This window comes from Trifolium pratense, linkage group LG2 (genome assembly GCF_020283565.1).
Source record: "Trifolium pratense cultivar HEN17-A07 linkage group LG2, ARS_RC_1.1, whole genome shotgun sequence".
Classification (NCBI taxonomy): Eukaryota; Viridiplantae; Streptophyta; class Magnoliopsida; order Fabales; family Fabaceae; genus Trifolium; species Trifolium pratense.
Window position 1 is genome coordinate 22020205 of NC_060060.1, and position 23343 is coordinate 22043547.

Sequence of the window (23343 nt, forward strand, 5' to 3'; positions counted from 1 at the left end):
TGAGTTGATTTTTGGAATAAAGATGGATACAGTTCACTTAACGGTTCCATTCCTAACCATTTTTCCTTCCAAAAAGCTATATTGTTACCGTCGCCGAGAATGCTACTAATATTATTAACAAACCAACCCCCTTCCTCCGCTCCTCCTGTTTTCCACATATCCCGCCACCAAATTGAAGCATGTTTGAGACTCTCCCTCCCTTCCCCATATAAGAAATTAGCGGCAAAAGAACCATAACGAAAATGCAAAAGATTGAACCAAGAAGCAGACAAATCATTCAGACACCGCCACTTCCACTTACATAAGAGTGAATCATTAAATGACTCCAAATTTTTTATGCCTAACCCTCCTTTATCCTTTGGTTGGCAAATATTATCCCAACTAACCCAACATATTTTTGATCTATCCATTCCTCCACCCCATAAAAAATTCCTTTGAATGCTCACCATTTCCTTCAACACACAAACCGGTGCTTTAAAAAAAGAGAAGAAATAGAGAGGTAAACTAGAAAGAACTGAATTTATGAGAGTGACTCTCCCTCCAATAGATAAAAGACGACTATTCCAAACACCAAGTCTCTTTTTCATGGAATCAATAATAGGTAGCCAAGTAGCATTTATTCTCGGATTAGCACCTACCGGTATGCCAAGAAAGCGAAAAGGGATAGAATCCACACCACAATGCAAAAAAGACGAAGATACGCGCAAAAAACTATCATCCAAATTAATACCATAAAGCTTATTGAGTACTCCTTATACTCCTTTATAATTCAAATTTTGCTATAAATAGTTATAATGAAGATAAATTTATAATGAATAATCCAATTAAAATATAAAAAATGATCACGCAATAAATAAAGTGCCAAGATAGTTTGCCCTAGATTTCAGTGGAAAATAAGGTTGAATCTTATCACATCCGACACTCATCCCATGTTTCTCGTTTCCTCTCTTTTTCTTCATTTTCTTATCCGTAAAACTAAAGAGATAACAACTCAACTCATTTTCTTCATTTTCTCTGATCATATTCTTCATAGTAATTTTTCTATAATTCTCAATTTATTTATCCTTATAATTTTCTATCTATCTATTACTTAAGACTCAACAATTTTTAGACTTGATTAATTGAATTTCGACTATCAATTCTTGTTATATTTTTCAGGATTTGGTTCTTCAAGGTGATCTCTTTGTGGAGGATTTAGGGTTTGCAATTCTTGCTTTGAATTAACTCATACTACGGTTAGATCTAATATTTTTTCTGTTGATGTTTGACTAATTAATTTTTGTTGAATAAATTGAGATTGTTATTTTTGTATTTTGTGTTTTAATAATTTGTGTTTGTGGTTAGTGTAAGTTTTTGTGATATTTTTTTTGCTAATCTGATCATGTTTTATTTTTTAGTTTCTTGTGCTTAATTGATAGGAAAACCTTTGGATCTTTAACTAATTAATGGTTTTATTGAATTTTTTTGATGCTATGGTGAATTTTTTTGTTTGGTTTTTTTTTTTTTTTTTTGGGTATGGGTTTTTCTATTCTTTTATTCTTTTTAAAATTTTGATCAAAGGTTAAGGGAAACCCAAAATGATGCTAGAAAGGGTTCATGAACATGCTACTAGAGATGCCTTCAATTTTTACGACGAAGTAAAGAATAGATTCCAAGGTGACAAGCTGAAAGACTTTATAATCGCCTTCAACGATTATAAGAAACAAAGGTTTTTTTTTTTTTGATAAGCAAACAATATATTATAAAGGAGTACAAAGGGGTACTCAATCCCTCACAATATAAAGCAAATTATAGTATGCTTTGAAGACATACAATAGGATCTAAACACCATTCAGAAAAAGAGAAAGAGGACTTACGACCAAAACGACCCTTAAACCAAAACCAAGAAAAAGTTTTAATATCATCTACAAGTTTGGAAGCATCCGGTAAGTCTCCATTAAAAACAACATTATTTCTAAGCTTCCATAAGCACCATGTAGTAGCCAACCAAATCAAATGACGAATCCGATTACCTTTTCTTGATTTAACCAAAGAACCAAAGGATAAAAAGTGATTCCAACCTTCCAAACCTGTCGGTAGACTCTGTCCTAACCATCTATATATAGTTTCCCACACACCTTTAACAAAAGAGAAATTGAAGAATAGATGGGAACAGTCTTCCATTTGCATATAACAAAAAATACAAGAAATATCATGCGGATTATTCAAAATACCTCTATGATGAAGGGCTGCCCGCGTAGGAAGCTTCTCTAGAAGCAATCTCCAACCAAAAATATTAACTTTAGATGGAACATCGTTTTTCCAAAGCTTTTGGATAGCACCCAAAACATTTGACTCCAAAACAACCGTGTTAGAATATTGAAGCAACAAACTATAACACGATTTAACCGTAAAGAGGCCAACCGAATCCGGCACCCACCGCCATCTATCCGACCTCGCTTGATCAAAAGGACAATCAAGTAAAAGTTGCTTAAGAGCTCGAAGATGATGTGCGTCATTGTCAGAAAGTTCTTCACACCACTGCCAATGCCACTCGGTATCCGTTCCATTTCGACTCAACCTATCTGAGATCAAAACATCCTTAAAAGCTTCTTTTGCATACAGATTAGGATACAATTCACCAAAACTGTTATTTCCAAACCACTTGAATTTCCAAAATCCGATATCATTACCATCACCAACGCAACAACCCACATTCGATTTGAAGCAATCCTCATCAGCGGTTCTGCCTATGCTCAAAATATCCCTCCACCAAATAGAGTCCTTAGCCCCAACCTGAGGTGTTGTTCCAGTCAAAATTTTAGTAGGTAGATGCCCATATCTATACCGCAATAAATCAGCCCACACCCCCTGTCTTTCATCAATTAATCTCCATTTCCATTTGCTAAGCAAAGCCGTATTGAAAAGTTCTAAATTTTTTACTCCTAATCCACCCTGGTTCTTTGGTAAACAAATAAGATCCCACTTAATCCAGCATAGCTTCTTCTCCTCAAGACCGCATCCCCATAAAAAATTTCTTTGAATCCTCACTAATTGTTTTAAAATACAACTAGGAGCCTTAAAGAAAGAGAAGAAATAAAGTGGCATACTAGCCAAAACCGAGTTGATTAAAGTGATGCGCCCTCCAATTGATAGCTGACGGCTACTCCAAGAACTTAATTTGTTAGATATAACATCCACCACCGATTTCCATGTCTCTCTCCTTCTAGGATTAGCCCCTACTGGTATTCCTAGAAATTTAAAAGGGATAGAATCTGAACTGCAAGACAAAAAAGATGATCCAGCTTCCAAAAAGTTCACATCTATATTTATACCATAAAGCTTGCTTTTCACAAAGTTTATTCTCAAACCGGACACTAATTCAAAGCTTCTTAACAACACTTTGATAGACCACAAATTATCCCATATGCCTGTCCCCATTAAAATAGTATCATCAGCGAATTGAAGGATCTGAAATTGAATACTATCATTTACCTGGAATCCTTTAAATCTCCCAATCTCTACTGCTCTTCTCATCATTCCAGTTAAACCTTCAGCTACAATTAAGAACAAAAAAGGGGATAAAGGATCACCTTGACGTAGGCCTCTTCCAACCTTGAAATCTTCTGTTGGGCTTCCGTTAACTAGAATGGACATCGAACTCTCAAAGATACAAGCCCGCATCCACTTTAACCAACCATCAGAAAACCCCATCTTTACCATCATGCGTTCCAAAAAACCCCAATTCACAGTATCATAAGCTCTTTCAAAGTCAACCTTAAACAACAAGCATTCATCTTTTCTTCTTTTTGCTAAATCGAGAATCTCATTGAGAATAAGCACCCCATCAAGAATCTGTCTCTGCGGAAGGAAGGCAGATTGGCAGTTGGAGATAACTTTGCCCAAAACTCTTTTCAGTCTATTAGCCAAAATCCTGGACAAAATTTTATAAAGACTACCAATCAAACAAATGGGTCGGTAATCAAAGAGAATTTGAGGGTGGTCGGTTTGATCGTTGCACAACAATTTTACTTTTTGTATAACAATGTGTGTTCGATTTCTGAATTTTTCAGTTCTAATTAAATTGTTTATCCTTTTGTCACATTTGTAGAGACCTTGGGATTTTCGTAGAAAAGATGAAGGAAATTTTAGAAGGTCACATTGATCTGATATTAAAATTTAACACCTTCATGCCAAAACAATATCAAATCAAGGATGAAAAATGTTTCCCGAAGAAACGTCCTTGTTTGGAAGATGCTACACAAAATTTGAGAGAGATTAAGGTATGACTACACTATCCCATGTAAAGAACTTGAAGGATTCTCTTCATGAAAAAGTGTGTTCAACATGTAAAGAACAATTTAAGTTACATTTGAGTCTAATATTATTTTTTTTCATTTTAATTTCAACCCCAGAAAATGAAGGATTCTTCAAATACTATGGATCAAATATCTATCGATGCCGCCAAGATGTATCTTACTGAAATCGAGGATGAGTTCAAAGACGATACGGGCAAGTACTATGAGTTTTTAAGGGCAATGAGAGATTTCAGGACAAGAAGGTTTGATTTATTTAATTGTGACTTAAATATTACATTGGTCCCTGTATGTACACGTTTTTTTGCCAAACTATTATTATTATTATTTTTTTAATTTGTTCATTGTAAATTGACTTGTTTCTTTTCTTTGATTTATTTGTAGAATTGATATGGCAGGTTTGATGTCAAGAGTGAAGGAATTATTTAAAGGGCACAAAAAATTATTAGTAAAATTTAATACATTTTTGCCAGAGACGTGTTCAAAAAATACATTTTTGCCAGATGATGATGAGGTTTCTTCTCAACCAAAGAAGCCAACAGTGGATTTAGAATATGCTAAGAAATATTTGGTCAATGTGAAGGTATGAGTGTTGTTGAGATGAAACACTATTGAATGATTTTGATCACAAAGATTATTTTATTTTTTTTTGGTAAACCGATCATTAACAAAATTTAAATCAGTCAGAAAAATTTAAACGTGTGACTAAAATTTAAGGGCTCAATATGTTTTTCTTTTCTACTAATTTACTGAATTTTGATTTATGTTCTATAAAAAAAAATTCTTGTTGTTAAAGATTAAACTAGAAAGAAAATTCTATTTAATTTTTGTTGTGTTTATTTTGACGAGTCTAATGGATCATCTAAATGCAGACTCAATTTCAACATGAACCTCATATTTACAAATCGTTTCTAAAGATAGTGAATATGTACAGAAATGAAGATAAGAGTGCTAAAGAGGTCATGCAGATGGTATGTTGTACGTTTTATGTATGCTTTAATTTTTTTATTTTTTTTTTGTATAATGCTCATTTTAATTATTGATAATTATTATAATTGGATTGGATTTTTCAGGTTATTTCACTTTTTGAAGGTCACCCGGATCTTGTTGATGGGTTTATGGTTTTTCTTGGGTAACTTAGATCGTGATATGGAGTTAATGAATTGAATACCAATAATGCTGCAAATGTGCAAACCTAGGGTTTGATTGTGGAGAAAATTTAGTACTTCTGGATTATTATTTTTTTTTTGAAATCTTTGGTACTCTTAGTTTAAATTTTACATATTTTTAATTTAATTGAATACCAATAATGCTGCAAATGTGCAAACCAAGGGTTTGATTGTGGAGAAAATTTAGTACTTTTAGATTAAATTTTAAATATTTGTAATTTGTGAGATTTTATATTTAATCGTTTCAATCAACCAGAATTCATAAATCTAGTTTGTGATAATTTTGAGTAAAAATAATGATGATTTAAATAAGTATAAAGTAAGTGAATATTAATTTGTCAAAAAAAAAATTAGGCGAAATTATTTGACGAAATTACGGCTTTCTTATGAAACGGACAAGTTTTATTAGATGGCGTTCTTGCTTTTAAACGTTCTTGCTTTCAGGAAGCGCTACCTTAGGTTGGCAGAACGACGGAGTCTCCTTAGTTTTACATTGTTAGTAACTTGTTCGGAGATGGGAAAACAATTTGGGCTGCAACAAGAAAGAGCCTTTGGAACAGAGTTCTTAGCGTGGCTCCCCCTAGCCAAGGATCAAACCAGAAGGAAGTCATGTGACCATTACCGACCTTTTTAGCCACCCCATTTGAAAACCAATATATTTGAGGTATCGTCCTCTGGATCACCTAATAATGACACGTTCCTCCACCAACCAGAGACCCGCTTGAGATCCCCAAGCCTACCTCCAAGATGAGGGGAGGGATATAAAGAGCCATATCTCGCTAAAATTATATATTTCCAAAGACCCACTCCTCCAGAGATTAGTCTCCATCTTCATTTACCAAGCAACACTAGATTCACGACTCGAAGATCTCTGACCCCTAACCCACCATCACTCTTTGACTTACACACCTTGCCCCAACTAACCCAAGCAATCTTTCTAGCACTCTTAGGGGGCCCCACAAGAAGTTCCGTCGAATCTGGACCATCTTTTTCCACACTTTGACGGGCATTTTCATAAAAGAGAGAAGTTCAATTGACCATATGATCATGCTTTATGTGTAACCTCTCATACGAAAAGTCATTAGATCATATTGTAAATCATATATATTGGATTAAATTTGTATATCATCTCAATGAGACTTAGAATCCTAGAATTACTCAGATGCAAACTCAATCATTGTACACATGTCCAATAGTCGCCTGTTATGATTAAAAGGGTGTCTGTAGAGACGTGAAACACTTAGGAATCCTAGAATCCATAATGCGAGCGGTTTGGTGGAAGTCCTCTTTGAGGTAGGAAACCCTAAGTATATAGCTAGTTAGACAATATTAAACTTTGGTGGAAGTGTATAAGATATAGTGATTATATAAGCACATGTTGATTATAATGAAATAAAGTCCTTCATAATACTTAGTTGTTATTGTTGCCATTAATTTCATCAATCTTTCATTTTACTTAATACTCATATAAATCATCACTTTAACTCAATATCTTCACAATCTATAAATTGATAAAATATGCTGAAATATGATTGCTTATAAATCTCACATATTACAACCATTAAAATTGAATCTAAATGTACTACATATTATCCACGACTAAACTCAAGGAGAGATGGAATATCCATCTGGCAAAAATGTATTAAATTTTACTAGTAGTTCTTCGTGTCCTTCAAGTAATTCCTTTACTTTTGATATGACACCTTCAATATTCATTCTGCAAATACATCACAAGGAAAGAAAAAGTAAGTTACAATTAACAAATTTAAATAATTTTCTCCCGATGTTTAAATAAATAAATAAATTAATAAATTAAACCTTTGTTCCTTGAAATCTTTCATCACCCATAAGAAATCATCATATTTTTCAGTCTCGTCTTTTAATGCATCTTTTACTTCATTCAGATAAACCTTGGCTTCATCCATAGATATTAATTTCTTTTCACCTGATGAAGATCCACCCTTTTTCTGGGTTTGTAATTGTGCAAAAATATTTAGATATTAGAAATTGAAACAAATTATTTATCACATTATTTACAAACACACCATTAGAGAAATTGATAATATTCATCAAAACCTTGACTCTATTCTATATATCCAAAGAAAAAACAGTCATCAATTTTTTTTTTAAAAAATCATCTATTCAAAAATTAAATCAATTCAGGACGACAATCATTCAAACAGATTATTAGTTACATGAATCACGTGTAATATTTTTTTTAACTGAGTTAAGAGCATTTAAAAATTAGAAAACTCAAAATTTTGGAAAAAAGAACATCATTTAAAAAATTACCAGACACTTTAATATTCTAGTGTCTAATGAAAAAAAAAAAGACGAAAAAGTTCAATTGATTAACAAAAAAAACATCAGATCTAGCTTTAAGAAATCAACACAAAGCATGAATTTGAATCCTCTGCTTAGAGAGAGCTAGATGAACTTGAAGGTACTAACAATCATGATAACAGAAATAAAAGAATTTGAATTGAAAAATCACATTCCTACGAAATCATAATTTAGAGTGATATAAATAATTTAAAAATGCTGAATCCTAAAAACTAAATAAAAAATCAGAGGGAAAAAATATATATATACCTTTCCCATCTACAAAAGCTAATAGTGAGAGGACAAGGGTTTATTGAGATGAAGTTTTTTCTTTTCAAGTTTGAACAATGTGAGAGGCTGAACTCTAGATGCGATGATATATATAAGAATGAGAAAAATAAAGCGCGCTACAGAAGTATTCAAATTTTACCATTTTGTCCCGATAATGTTTATTCTTTTTGGTCTTATATATAAAAAACAGTTTACGTTTTAGATTCATTGTAGAGTTAATGTATTTAGACTACAATATTGTCTAGATACATCAATTTTACAATGAATCTAAAAAGTAAATTTTTTCTTATATATAACATTGGAGGAACTATTTTAATTCCATTTACCTTTTATGAAATGAATTGTTTTTGTATTAACAATGTGAAATAAATTTTGGACATTTTATGAAAATTTATTTTGTTTGAATTGACAGTGTTAAAATTTAATAAAATAATAAAATATATTTTTATTTTGAATATGCATTAAAAGTAGTCAAATTAGTATTTTTATTTTGAATATGCATTAAAAGTAGTCAAATATACATTTAAATGTTTATTTTACTATTTTAAGTAATTTTAATAAAATAGTATATTTTCAATTTATTATTATAATTCATTCATTATTAAATATGGCAAGGGTCTATATTTAAACTATTTTTGAGTGGTTTAAATTAAAAAAATTGATTTGTCAAATAAACTATGGATTTTGCTAACATGTGCTCTCTTAGGGCACATGTCAAAGAAACCAAAAGTGAAAAATTTATATTAAAATAAATAATATTTTAACTTTTAGAAAATTGAATTCACGTCTAAATAAATAATATTTTTCCTTGGCACGCACATGTTAGCTTTCTTCGTAAATATTCATTATTATATATTACTAATAAAATTAACAATTATTTAGTTGCAGTTATTAGAAAAACATTTTGACCAACATTATTAGAAATTAATATTTATTGTATCGGCCAAAAAATTATTTGTTAAAAATGGTTAAAACATATATTATATTTTTTTTTCAATAAATATAATTATTATTCGTTTATTTTATGAAACACGAGTCAATTGTTTTTTATCTAGTAACCTAGTGACTAGAAATTCCACACCTTAAAGGTGAATAAATAGAGTGTTCTTCGAATGCATAATATATGCGATGTCCCTACGACTGAGCTAAGCTCACGGGGACAACACAAGTCATTTTATAGATTCATTAAATAATTGATGGATCTGATTTAATATAAACTAAATACATCAATTAATCAATAAATCTAAAAAAGTGATTTGGCGCCATTGTTTTGTTATTTTTCTTTTATCGATATATGTTCATCTTGTGCAAAAACTTAATCTTTATTAATAATATATTTACCGTTAAAAAATAGTGATGGTCCACCATAGATCTCATTAAATTTTTAATTTTAACCATTTGATTTTTGTATTAGAAAAAAACACCTTTGGATCTATCAAGTGCATTGTATATAAATGTGAACTATCAAAACTTAATAATACTATTTAACCGTTCTTCATCATCTTTATCAAACAATCTCATATCTTCGAACATCAAAAAAGAAAAAAGAAAAAAAAGTCATATATGTCACACATTTGCTGCAAAAGGACAATGCACGAGGTTTTCACCTCCAAGTCACATATAAATTGCAACCTCAAGACAGTACCGTTAGGCTCAGGCTCAGGCTCACTCCCTTCTCTGAAGATCATGTCTAAGAATTTTGTAAAGTTACCAAACAAAAGCCGTAACTTTTGAAGGAGCTTTACTTTTCCAAATTAGCCAAAAAACCACCGCTGGCCTCATGGTGACGAGAAAACCATATGTTGACTTGACAATGAAAATCTCACACCCTTTTTCGGTCCCCACTCCTAAACATTGCGATGTATTGTCACCATTATATCATTCATCAACTTAAGTAACTCGTTACGAAGAGTCACTTTGACAATACATAAAAGTTTATTTATTTGTATAAGTTATTTTCCGTAAATTAAAAAATAAGCCAATCCAAATGAGCTCTTGTACTTTAATATTTTGATTTTAAAAAATAATTAAAGTGTCGTCTTTTAATCATAAACCATTGGATAAAGATCAGATGATTAGAAATTCGTGTGACTTATCTACATGCATAATCCAGATCCAAAAGTCTTAAAAGAATGAAATTTGACTTAAAATAAAAAACTTAATAAATTTGTGGCATTTAAACCGAACATTGAAGCAATTTAAAATGTTTTTTCACCCGATTTAAAAAGTACTTTTTGTACTAATGTATTAATCTTAAAGATTTGAGTAGCTCTTATATTGTCATAATTCATTTCGATTAATTAAAAAAGAAAACTTACATCAAGGTAGTGAGATTATGCCCAACAATGTCTTGTATGAGATTTTGCCAGGCGTGTATAATTTTATTTTTATGGTAGAAGCTTGTAGCTTTTCATTAATAATAAATTTCCGGATGCATGTAGGAACATCAGTAAAAGCTTGGAAGCTAGCTAAACATGCGCCAAGTTTGTCAAATTCAAACTTATTTATTTGTCTCCTAATAAACTCAACATGAGAGAATTTCTTCCCATGCAACTTCTCCATAATAGGATTTCATCTCGCGAAAACCTCTTTCTGTGAATGGTGATTACAGATATTAATAATTAATACGTTATGTGTGTTATGTAGGAACTCAGTTGAGTCGGTGGAACAACTATTCTTAACTTGCAAAGTGTCCTCTATGGTGTGGTACTCTATTTTTAGGTGGTTAGGGTTCCAGTGTGCTTTGCCTAGGGGGATAATAGTTTTGTTTGAGTTTTTGCTAGAGATGGGTACTGGTAGGAGGGCCCACTTAGGGTGGTTATTAATTTGGCATACTGTTAATTATTTGGTGGATCTAGAATTTTTGGAATGACTTAATTTTTAATGGGGAACTTCAATTGTTGAATACCCGATTGATAAGGTGAAACATCTTTCTTGGAAATGGTATCTGGTCAAAAACCCTACTAACCCCTGCTCCCTTTATGAGTGGGAGATGAACCCCATTTTGTGTTGGAGCCGTTAGAGTTTTGTGTGGTGGTGATATTGGGGCATGGTAGTCCTGGTGGGATATGGGCTTGTTCTTCCATCTTTCTTCTCTTGTTTTCTTCTTTTTCTCTCTTTTAGTCGTATGGTGTTTTGGGGGTTGGTGGCTCTCGGTCTAGTCGAAAGATACCTTAAGAGTTTTCTTTCTGCGAGTTCATTGTAATTTTATTTTTATTTTGGTGTTTTAGTACTTCTTGTACTCCCCCTTTTTGGTGTATTTTTCTCTCCTATTTATATAATTATATTTGTCATTCAAAAAAAAAAAAGAAGAGAGTTTGTGAAATAAGAGTAAATTTAAACATGTTTACAATTTTTGACAATGTCGCCAAACACAGATTCATCTCTCGATTACTTTTAAAATTATCCACCTAGTGTTTAGAGTCTAATTCAAACACAAAGTTATTGACGTGTATAGGTCCCGCATCCACTTTATCGCACTAAGTGTGTGTTTTGTTCTGCGCTGAAAAGAATTGAGTTTGACAAAATTGAATTTGAGATAATTAGGTTTGGTTAGAAGTGAGTTGAACATAATTGATTTATGTTTGGTTACATTTCGTAAAAGTGATTTTCACCAATTTATATTGTTTGGATAGTTTAGATCAAAATTTCTTTTGCAGTGTCTAATTACCAAAATGAGTTTTTAATTTAACTAACAATTAACTGTAAAACATTTAAAAAGTTATGAACAAATATCATTCAAGCTCAACCCAATAATATAAAAAACTAACAAAATAAATTAATCGGATAGTCCTCCAGAATCTTCTATTGGACGTTGTTGTCTTCCATTTCTCCACAACCTTTCACCATTTCTCCATAACCTTCAATTACTTCTACCCTTTCTGCCATTTATATTTCTTTCTCATCCTTCTACCATTTCTCTTTCTTCAATATCTCAATATTCTTCTCTCATTCTACAATTTCTGCATCACTCAATATTTATGTAATTACAAAGGAAAAAGACAGATCTATGGTTGTGGGTGATGTGAAGAAGAAGAAAATTATTGGTAAATAGGTAAGTTCACATGTCATTTGGCAATTAATTGCTTGGAATTGATTTTCCTTTAACGTGGAAGCTCCAAATTCTAGCTTTAAAAGAACTCACGTTTGGGGCTAAACTCACATTCCATAGATTTGATTTTACAAGTTATCCAGACATCCATAAAACTAGTAAACTCACGTTTGGGGCTTCAAACGCCAAACTAAATAGATACCAAGTAGGCCTAGAACTTCCCCGGTATCAACATCAAGGATAAGTGAGTACATTCCGTTTTCGCCAGGACAAACTGACGTTACTCGTCGTAAATGCACACACCGATAGCCACTTTAATTTGCCGGACATGTATAAATTAAAAGCATATATATTGTGAAAGTTCTACCCACTTTTCATGAAGGATTGCAATTGCGTATTCCCCACCTTACTATTGTGTGGACAGTGAATTTGAAAAAAGAAGTTGAACTAGTGGTGATTACTTGGGTGTGAGTGTGTGACCCAAGGGATGCCTGGTAAACAAGAAACAATACACAACTTTTGACTATCACACGCGCCATCGTCTGACTGGCTGGGTTTGGATTACTATCACACGAGTGGTATTTATATCATATTGAGGATGTAATTCTGACATTTCTACAATTCAATAGTAATTCGGTATTCAATTTGAACCAGACTATTTTTTTGTGAGGACTTCATAGCATTATTTTCAAAATGGACTTTTTAAATCCAAAAACAACAAAATCTAGTGAACACGAAGACTTATTTTTATTGTTTCAATTTATTAAATCCTATTGAAACGGCAGCTTACAAAATCTTGCAAATTACAAACATTAAAATTGTATCAAAAATCCCTAGATTATTGCCATGCTTATAAAAAAAAAAACTAGATTATTCCCAAATTCAAACCCTAGTTTTACATAATTGCAACAGTTTTGGTCTTGAATAGCTCATACAACGTTAGCCGTGTACGGCAAAAACATTCTTAACTCATCAATGAGATCATCATGGCCTTCCAAAATTAAAGTAACCTGAAGAAATCCAATCATTGTAATTAAAATGAGCATCACATAAGAGAAAAAGAAAAACATAGGGCATATAGTTGTTTTGTTTTATTTTATTAATATCGATATGCGGTTAGTGATGATTAATCTCTGTTGGGGAATATGTGAGGTACGTGTTCTCCTCTCCCAATTGAATATTTTCCGTATATATCAGTCAGGAATCGAATCACTAACCACGTATTTAAGGGCATATAGTTGTTTTAAACAAGGTTATCAAAACCGGACCGGACCGGCCAGTCGGACCGTGAACCGGTCATGAAAACGGTTCGATTTTGAGCAAAACACGGATAGGAAACCGACCGGCAAAAAAACGCGTGAACCGGGGTCGATCGGCCGGGCGGTTCAAGCGGTTTTGCAAATTTTTTTTTTTTTTAAAAAAAAACAGGGTAAGACGACGTCGTTTTAACCTTTCTTTTTTTTAAAAAAAATCTGAAACAAAACAACGACTTCGTAGGAATAGGAAATGTTTTTGTTTTTCATCTGTTTTTCATTTGGTTTGAATTATAATTATTTTTTTATTTTGACTTATGATATTTTATCTTTTTAATGTATGAAATTATGAAATATTGAGCAATTATTCATATATTTATTAATTAAAATATATATTTAATTAAAAATGGTTCGACCCCGATTGAACCCGGTCCAACCAATTAAACCTTGAACCGGTAAGCTCGCCGGTTCGATAACCGGTCCGGTTCTGACAACCTTGGTTTTAAATTCAATTCACAACGGCAATGACACCCGCATTAATATATCTTAGTTTTCAAGGTATTCGCAATGGTCTCACAATTGTAATTGTGGCCGCATGGTCCAGAATTAATTACTACAACCTAGATTGATAACGTAATTGTATAATTAAAATCATGGTATAAAAAATATAATACTTAAAACATGTGAGTTTAACTATTGTCAAAAAAAAAAAAACTATTAAACTACATTATGATTATGAATAAAAAGAATAATATAACACGTACCTCTCGATAGACATCAGCAGCAGTATTTTCTCCATTTCTATACTTTATAAATATGTCTAGAAACCGTGCATAAAAATGACGATCACGAGTAAGCTGAAATCGACTCTGTGTGGAAAGAACCTATTAGACTCATCAAAAATAAAATTGTTCATATTGATAAATTCTTCAATAAATACATATGTGCATGAAAAGAATCCATCATATACGTACCTTCACCTTGTACACAAATTGCATAGCATCATTAAGATCCATCATCGGCGGCCACTCAACACGTGTCCCGTTCATCTTCTGTGTTATCAATTCGAAAAAAATATTTAGATTATAGGTCATATTAACTAGTGCCCCTAAAACACTAGTAAGTATGTTAAAAGTTATTGAAATCAAAGCACAGTAGAAAAAATAAAGGAAATAGGTCATTAAAAAATTAACAATGACAAAACTTCAGATCTAACTTTAACGCATAAACATGAAGACAAACACTTCAATGCAAGCAAAACATGAAGATGAATTTAAAATTTTAAAGGAAATAAATTCACAGAATAGTTGTACCTTTTTTTTTCAATGGCAAATAATATGATATTATATATAAAATAAGTTAAAAGATCAAGAAAAAATTCAAAATACAAAGGAGTATCAGAAGTACACTCCTACAAAAGGGTATACCAAAAACTAAACACTTCTTAGTTAAATTTTCGAAACTAGAAAATTTAAAGAATCGTATAGAAAATTAAAAGGAAAAATTACACTAATAGAGAAAATAAATTGCTTTCTATCACAGTTTTTTCTCAACCTTTGTGATACTTCAGAAAGTAAAAGGAAAAACAGAAAACTTTGTTAAGATAGAGTTTTTCTTATGTATGTGAGAAGGAGAATTCACCATTATATATATAAGGAAAATTATATATAAGGAAAATAAGGGGTTAAATGAATTTAGTCAAAGAAAAAGAAAAGAAAGGGGGATGAATGAATTTTTTTAATTATAAATATTGTGAAATATATAAGGAAAATAAGGGGTTGAATGAATTTAGACAAAACTAAAAAGAAAGGGCATTATCAAAAAAAAAAAAAGACTAAAAAGAAAGGGGGATAAATGAATTTTTTAATTATACATATGGTGAAATGAATTTTAGGACCATTCAAAATTCAATCAAGATTCAATTTAATTTGTATATATTTGCATTGTAAATATTTTAACATATATTTCTCGTAAATATTGCTCAGATTGTAGCAAAGAAGAAATATTATCAACTTTTACTTACTTAAAATATTTGACAAAAAACTTTTTTTTTTTAACGAGCAAAAATATATCAAATAACCAAATAGACCAAATAGTCCCTTGAGCACAATTGTGCCAAAAGAGACTACAAGAGTTTACAGGAACTACACAGATTCCAATGAAGAGCAAACTAATCGATGTCCAAATAAGTCAGCGGGCTCGACAACCAACTATGATAATTTGTAACAAGATTAATATCTGTGGACAAAAAACATAATAGTTCATTTTTTACTGAAAGTGATATGAGAGACTTTGTTCTACGGAAACGTGGCCTGTCCTAGAGCTCTTGTCAACCTTTGGCTTGCTTGTAATGAGAGGTTGGCTACCCGTGACAGATTACATAAATATGGCTTAATCGACACAACCCATTGTTGCTTTTGCATTGCTGATGAAACGCAGCAACACCTTCTCTTTAATTGCAATGAAACAAGGGGTATTTGGAGAAAAATTCTTGAGTGGATGCAAGTTGATCATTATCCTTTTGGCTGGTGTCAAGAAGTGAAGTGGATTATGCAGCAGACTAAAGGAAAAGGATGTCGTGCTAAGATCCTGAAATTGGCCTTTACTGAAAGTGTTTATGAGATTTGGAGGTATAGAAATGATGTTACCTTCGATAATGCTACCCATAATAAGCATACCGTAGAGAAAATAATTGATACTATTCTTTATAGAGGTTGGACTAATAGGAACTTAAGAACACACTTAGCTAAACTCTTGATGTAATTAGGCTTTCTCTGGTTGTGTTTGTCGTTTTTTGATACTTTGGGATGGATCCTAGCGATCGCCTTGTACCTATGGTTTTTGAATTAATCAAAGTATTTTTTGGTTAAAAAAAAAAGATATGAGAGACCATTGGACCATTTTCTTTCTGATAAAAAAAGGGCCCAAGCCCATCATTGACCATCTTTTAAAGGGCCAATTAAATTAGGGAGTTAATTTTGTCGCCTTATCAGTTACTCAAATATTGTCAGCTATTTAGCGGATGATTTTTTTTCCCTAAAATTCACATTTTTATAACATCCGCTACTTAAGTAGAGGATGAGTAAAAATAGGACGCGTAAGTAACCGATAGGTTGACAAAAGTAACTCCAATTAAATTATCCTTATAATACATCTTGTCGGTATTTATAATTAATTTTATGAATTATATAAAAAAAAAGTTCCGGTAAAAAAAAGAATTATATAATAAAAATAACATCTTAATATGACTTGATTGGAAGAATTTCGATAAAAAATTGTATTCTCTCTATAAAAAAAATGTATTTTATCTCATAAGAAAATATGTGTTTTCTTTTTTTTTTTGTCAAGTAGCCTAGTGGCTAGAAAGTCCACCCTTCCTGCATGTATAATACAATATTTCTGCCAACTGATCTAAGCTTACGGGACAAAAACATATGTGTTTTATTTTATTATATTATCAAGTGGCATCTTTTAGTGAAAAAAATGTGGCATCTTAGAATCATACTTTTAAATATTAATTTAAGAGTATTGCATTGTCTTTTTTGTTTTCGTCAAGTAGTTTAATGGTACACGTATAAATGTGGAAAAATGTGGAATCCGCGTTTCGAACCCCGACCATTCTAATAATATTCCTGATAGCTACCATTTGAGCTGCACTTATGAGACATATTGCATTATATTCTACTATTTAAAATATAGTGTTATTATGATTTTTAATTAATCAAAATTTTAGTCTTAATTTGTTATGATATTCCTTATATAAAAATGTTAGAGATTAATTTGAGTTTTATTTTTCGTAGAGACTAAATTGGACCATCAGAAAATTGTGAAACACTAAATAGATCTCGACTCAAAGAATAAAAAGTAAAAACTAAAAGACTTAATTAGTTAACTGGTCTCTTAAAGACATTTTAGTTTTCATAATTGTCTCTTAAAGAAAAAAATTTCTGAATTGGTCTCTTATTGATATCACGTTTGCCACATTGGTCTCTTCCATTAATTTATTAACACCAAATATATTAGGTGTACCAACATTACAATGTGGTCTACCATAGATCTTAATAAATCATTTAATCTTAACCTTTGATTCTTTTGTCAAAATAGTAACCATTGGATTTTGTATGTTTGCCGCATCGAGTAATACACCATCAACAACTATTTTTTCTCTCCATTTCTCCATCTTCTTCAATTGACTCACCATGAACACATCATTGAAGCTCCAATGGAGCTTTCACAAAAAAACTCAAATCGGCCTCAAAAATCACAAAAGAACACACAAATTCGCTTGATTTTTCACACTGATCATGAATCTATGCTTAGATTTAACAGTTGAGGCTTATATTTTGAAAATTGAAACAACAACTTAAGAACATAAAAATGACCAAAACATGATTCAAGCAAACCCACACAAAATTAATGGTTGGAAAATCTTCAGAACGTGTGTTGAACATAAATCAACCAATACTTACTTGGTTTAAGCTTCAGAAGGAAATTGAAGAGACAAATTGAGGAAGATAATGTTAAAAAATTGAGGAAGAAGATGAATTTTTGGATTTGTTTGAAGGTTGATTGAAGATTTGAGTATATTTTTTTATGATGTTTATGAAAAAGATGAAGAAGAATGGAGGAAGAAGATGAAGAAGAGAGGAGGAAGAAGATGAACGGTGTTTTTTTGCACCATTTAACGTTTTTTTGTCAAAAACAAACGGAAATAACCAAAATGATTAACGGAGATGTCTTTATGTTCTCGTATTCAAAGACTAATTAATGAAGATTGGCATGTCAAAGTTTGTCATGTTTACATAGAAGCTAATCGCGTTGCAGATGCTTTGGCTACGAGGGGATGCTCAATTGGAGGAGTATAGTGTATTAGAAGAACCATCTCTTGATCGATCTCGAGCAATTGTGCTCGGCTGATGCCTTGGGAGTTTCTACTTCTCGCATTATCTTCCTGAAATTTCTATTTTTGGGTCTCTAGACCCCTTTTTATTGCAATATATATATATATATGGCAAATGATAAATAGTGCCCCCGGGACACTCTTTAAGCCCTTAAATAATAAGTTTTTTATAGAATTTTTATCGGAATGCGTAAAGTCAACGCATTGGAAATTGTAGTGTTTAACTTTTTTAATAAAAAGTTTCTTTAAATAGAATACTTAAAGAGTGCCCCGGGGGCACTCGTTAGCAAGACCCTATATATATATATATATATATATATATATATATATATATATATATATATATATATATATATATATATATAAGAAAGTTGATTGTTCTGGAAAGATCAAAACTACCCTCACTTTAGAAATTGCCAAGTGTCCCATTGAAGGGTATTAGATGTCCAAAAATAATGTAATTGAACTAAAGTGAGTCATGTAACTAAGACAACCAAGCCATTTTTAATGTTGTGAGAGTAAAAGTCACATTTGAACCGAGCCAAATGCAAAACGGCTCCAATCCAGTTAGAAAGGAATTATTCAGTTTGCAAGAGGATAACATGTGACATGTTTTCCTTTTCCCAATGTCTAACCAAATTTGAAATTCAATTTTTTTTCCCTATCTTCACTTATTAAAAATTCTATTTCATTTTCACTCATTTTCATTTCATTCACTTCCCTTTCTTCATGCAAAAAGGTTTTAATACAAAAATTATTGATAAATGATTTTTTTATTGGATAAATGGTTTTTTTTTTATTTTAATGAATAATTACAAATATTTTGTAATAAAATCCTTTGATGAATAAAACCAATTACTGATATAAATTTTAACTATCGTATATATATGAGTTAAACTATCACTGATAAAAATTGAAACGTGTTTATATGTAAGACAAGTTATAACTGAAAATTATCATCATATACGGAATAAGTTATATGTAAGACAAGTTATTACTGAAAATATGTAAAACAAGTTATTATTGAAAATACGCGATAAATTATAACTGAAAATAATTATATGTACGACAAGTTATTACTGATAATTTTTTTTGCACGGGATAAGTTATAACTAACATAAATTTCCAAATAAGCATCATATACGGGACAAATTATCACTAATAAAAATTTTAAAAAATTATCATATGTATGTGAGACAAATTTTAACTAATAAAATTTTCAAAAAAAACTATTTTACAAGGGATAAGTTATAACTGACATAAATTTTAACTATCATATACGGGATAAGTTATAACTGACATAAATTTTAACTATCATATACGGGATAAACTATCACTGATCAAAATTTCAAAATAATTATCATATAAATTTTAACTATCGTATACGAGACAAATTATCACTGATAAAAATTTCAAGGATTAGTATGGACAAACACCATAACTATAATTGGAAAAAAACAATTATGCCAAGATCAAGTTTAACGCATGGATATGGATATTTGTTCAACATAAAAGTCTTTCATACATATTTTCGTCAAAAAAAAAACTTTCATACATATTTTAAATGAGGTTAAAAAATAACTGCTATAATTTTCATTTACACCTAAATTGTAATTGCTATAATTTTCTATTCACAAATCTTAACTTCAAAAATCTTAACTGTCCATCGTGTTCCGTACGACCCGTGCGATAGATGGCTCTGACGATTTATTTGGCAATATTTCAGGGTTCAATTTCACCTTCCTTCAATCTATAGCAAACCTAATTATTTCTTTGTCACCGACCTCACTTTTTCTCCATCAATAGCTCAGGTCTCTATCCCTTGGCCTTGTCTTCAAACCTTTACTCCTTCACCAATTACCACTAAATTGAATCCTAACTTTCAACCAAAACAACCAAAACTGATCGTGTAGACCAGAAAGATGCGACCTCGCCGGCGTTTGCGGTGGTTGAGAGCGTTTGAGACCCCTGTTGGAGCGGAGGGGGGTTGTGTACCTGCAGGCACTCCGACGCTCAAGTCAGTATGTGTGTAAGGTTTTCTTAGCTATAAAATGCGTACCTTGCAAATGAAGTGGAGATGCATATATATAGCCCCCAGCGCTGGGCTAAGGCCCTTGATGGCATTAATGGCCATCAAGTGGCTGCCGGAAAACGGCTAAGGAGCCATGATGTGCAGTTAATGCTCATCATTCCGGTTTACGGTCGTTACAATACGCAAGGGTATCTGACCGTTAGGACGAGTTCGGATGGTATGTGTGTTCGACACCTACTGATGCTCGAGCTCTAAGCTCGGCCCAGAACAGGAGCCCCCCAAGTCGTTATGCTCGTAGGCGAGGGTAATGACTTGAAGCTTTATCGATTCATCTCGATTTACCGAACGTAACAAATCCGAGCTGGGCAGCTGAATTTTCGTAGTGTCCCTGTGGTCAAAGTCAAGCTTTGGAAAGGGAAAATCGTTTATTCCAAATGGTCAATCCTAGGTTTCTGCAGCCGCCTCTCGCATTTATGGGATGTCAGGTGTGGTGACTGGTCCTTTGGGCGGCAAGTTTTGCTATAAATACTTGCTTATGCTTTGGCTTCCCATATCCTGAGTTTGAAGGCTAGCGATGGATAATAGGGATTCCAAGAAGGTTGTTGCTGATGGCTCTGAGTCTCGAAGAGGAAAAAAGAGAGCGGAGGTTCCTAAGCCTGTGCCGGCTCGTTCTCAAAAGGGGAAGGAAGCCAAGGTGATGTTCCCTTCCTCGGATACTTCTGATACCTCAAGTTCCGACGAATCGGCGGATTTCATTGGGGCAATCGAGGAGTTCCTGAGGGCTCGTCAATCTCCCCACCTCTATCCTCCCGGCCCTGCCTCTGGTGAAGGAGGGTCCCAGGTTGGGAAAGAGGCTAAGATATGGCCAGAGGAGGTGCTGTGGACTGATTCGGATTCCGCAATTAGCTCAGGTTCCGAGCACGAGGATTAGGTGCTCGGTTCCCCTTGTAATCTTTTTCCCTTTGTAATGGACTATCATTAATAAAATAATTCTCCTTTGAATTTTCCGAGCATAGTTTATTTGCACTCGTGCTTTATGTATGCCTTTAATTTAAATGATGTCGAGGATTTTCCGATCGATCCCGAGCAGACTTTTCGATCGAAAACCGTACTCCCTTTTCGAGCATGTTTTCGATTTTACAAATTTGTCGAGGATCACGGTATTCTTATTCGGTTGCTGCGGCCTTCCCCGTATTTTTAGCAAAGAAATAAGGGGAATAGAATCCGAGGATCTTGCATTTACCTTTTTTGGTTGCGATTTTCTCGGGATGTGGTGTCTTGGATTTCGCGAGATTTGCGCGAGCAGACGGGTGTGACTTGAAAGGACGAGTCGCTTCGTTTCCTTTCGCCACGTGTAAAGGCTTATGAAATAGCACTCGAGTGGCTATTCTCTGAGATTTGAACTTCGAGGTCGTTTTGGACCGTTGGATTTTCGCGCCTTTTCGTTTCTCCTGAGATCAAATCTGGGTCACTTGATCGTGATTGATCCGGACCGTTGGATCGATCCTGTGGTTCAGATGGAAGCGGCGCGAATTTTCCTGTACGGATGTGTTGGCCTATATATAGGAGGGAGGTTTTTTCGTTTGAAACTTTACAGTTTCTTACTCGTTTTCTCCATCGATAGCCTTTCCTTTTCAAGCTTTCTCTGGTGGTTTTGCTCCTCCGGCGTTTTTCTACTACAAACTCCTTACTCCTATCTTCATTTAACCAACAAGTAAGTGTTTCATCCTTTTAATCTTTGAAGATTTTGTTTGGATTTTACTTTAGATTGTTGTAGATAGTTCACGCGGTAGGGGGTTGTAGTGTGTGTTTTTCATGTAGCTTGGGTAGTCTTTTTGGAGGTTTTAGATGGTGATTAGCACCCTTTTCCCCCCAAAAGAAGGGTTTTTCGCGGTTTCTAGGCGAAAAAATCGCTTGTTTTCACCAACTGATGGTTGGGTTTTATCTTAGAACAGTGTCGAGCACCACATGCGTTTCGTGCTCGGTTGTTTACATGAATTTCGCGTTCGGAGAGATTATTTGTCACCTTTAGTTTCCGCGTAATCTTTTGTTTGAGATCCTCGCCCTTTCGCTTGATTTGGCGGTGGAAGGGTGGATTTGAATGTCGAATTCATTTTTCCTTCCTCTGCTTTTTCAGGTTTTCTAGATGGCTGAGGGATCTCAAAGTGACTTCGCGTTCGTAGATCAACAGCCTTCCTCATCGATTCGCATCCGAGCCGACGTTTCGTGGGTGGCGGATGAACCCCGAGAGACGGAGTCAGTTTATCAGGATTGCGAGAGCGACATCCCAGAGACGATGTGCACGGATATTCAGACTCCTCCTACCGAAGACTTCGAGGTGCGGATTCCCACTGCTCGCCACAGGATCTGCGGCAATTGGGCTTGGGGGACGATCCCCATGTACGAGATTGCTTTTAAGCATCTGGGAATTCGACTGCCCTTCACCGATCTGGAAGTGTCCATCTTTCGGCATCTTCGGTTAGCCCCTTCTCAACTGCACCCGAACTCGTTGGCCTTTATCAAGGCTTTCGAAAAGACTGCTGAGTATTTGGGTCTGGGCCCCACCTTGCCTTTATTTTTCTATCATTTTGGCCTTCAACGGAGCTGTCCTCGGGGGGAACAGGCAAAAGGGAAGCTCGCGAAGGGCGCTCCAGTACCGGGCATCAAACATGGATGGGTTTCTTTGAGGCAACGGAGACGCCTCTTTGATATGTTTGACGAGTCAGTCCGGGGGTTCAAGTCCGTGTTCTATGGAGTTAGGCCAATCACGACGAAAGGTTGGAACAATTTCGTTCGTAGGGGAAATCGAATTGATGAGCTTGGACAGGAAGTGCTTGACGAGCAGGGTCTCCCTATAGAGGAGGATTTTGCTAGATTCCCGTTCTATTGGCGCAGGGATCATTATTCCATGTCGACCAAAGAATTTGTGTTTACGCTGGGAGCGTTATCAGCTGAGGAGAGAGCTGACTATAAAAAATTATTAGAGTTTGTGGAGGGCTTGCCTCCTTTCCTTCTGAGTGACTCGAATGG

At 33.5% G+C, this 23343-nt stretch overlaps 2 protein-coding genes across 2 annotated transcripts; one reads left to right on the top strand and one right to left on the bottom strand.

Moving 5' to 3' along the window:
- The first annotated feature begins 4115 nt into the window (after positions 1 to 4115).
- LOC123904389 (paired amphipathic helix protein Sin3-like 1) lies at positions 4116 to 5431 on the top strand. The gene is made up of 5 exons (XM_045954063.1): positions 4116 to 4262; positions 4395 to 4540; positions 4680 to 4878; positions 5168 to 5266; positions 5369 to 5431. Exons 1-5 carry the CDS (start codon positions 4116 to 4118, stop codon positions 5429 to 5431), a joined length of 654 nt encoding a protein of 217 aa, XP_045810019.1.
- Positions 5432 to 12892: 7461 nt separating this feature from the next.
- On the bottom strand, positions 12893 to 14422 carry LOC123906846 (paired amphipathic helix protein Sin3-like 6). The gene is made up of 3 exons (XM_045956858.1): positions 14356 to 14422; positions 14146 to 14250; positions 12893 to 13138 (listed from the first exon to the last, which is right to left on the bottom strand). Exons 1-3 carry the CDS (start codon positions 14398 to 14400, stop codon positions 13058 to 13060), a joined length of 231 nt encoding a protein of 76 aa, XP_045812814.1. The 5' UTR covers positions 14401 to 14422; the 3' UTR covers positions 12893 to 13057.
- Between the last annotated feature and the right edge of the window lie 8921 nt (positions 14423 to 23343).

What these genes read in the sequence shown, in the direction of transcription:
- LOC123904389 (XM_045954063.1), top strand. Translation starts at nt 4,116, where the DNA reads ATGAAGGAAATTTTAGAAGGTCACATTGATCTGATATTAAAATTTAAC. An exon ending in AAAATTTGAGAGAGATTAAG is followed by an intron (nt 4,263 to 4,394) that starts GTATGACTACAC and finishes TTTCAACCCCAG; the next exon opens with AAAATGAAGGATTCTTCAAA. An exon ending in CTAAAGAGGTCATGCAGATG is followed by an intron (nt 5,267 to 5,368) that starts GTATGTTGTACG and finishes TGGATTTTTCAG; the next exon opens with GTTATTTCACTTTTTGAAGG.
- LOC123906846 (XM_045956858.1), bottom strand. Translation starts at nt 14,400, where the DNA reads ATGATGGATCTTAATGATGCTATGCAATTTGTGTACAAGGTGAAG. An exon ending in AATTTGTGTACAAGGTGAAG is followed by an intron (nt 14,251 to 14,355) that starts GTACGTATATGA and finishes CTTTCCACACAG; the next exon opens with AGTCGATTTCAGCTTACTCG. An exon ending in CTGCTGATGTCTATCGAGAG is followed by an intron (nt 13,139 to 14,145) that starts GTACGTGTTATA and finishes GGATTTCTTCAG; the next exon opens with GTTACTTTAATTTTGGAAGG.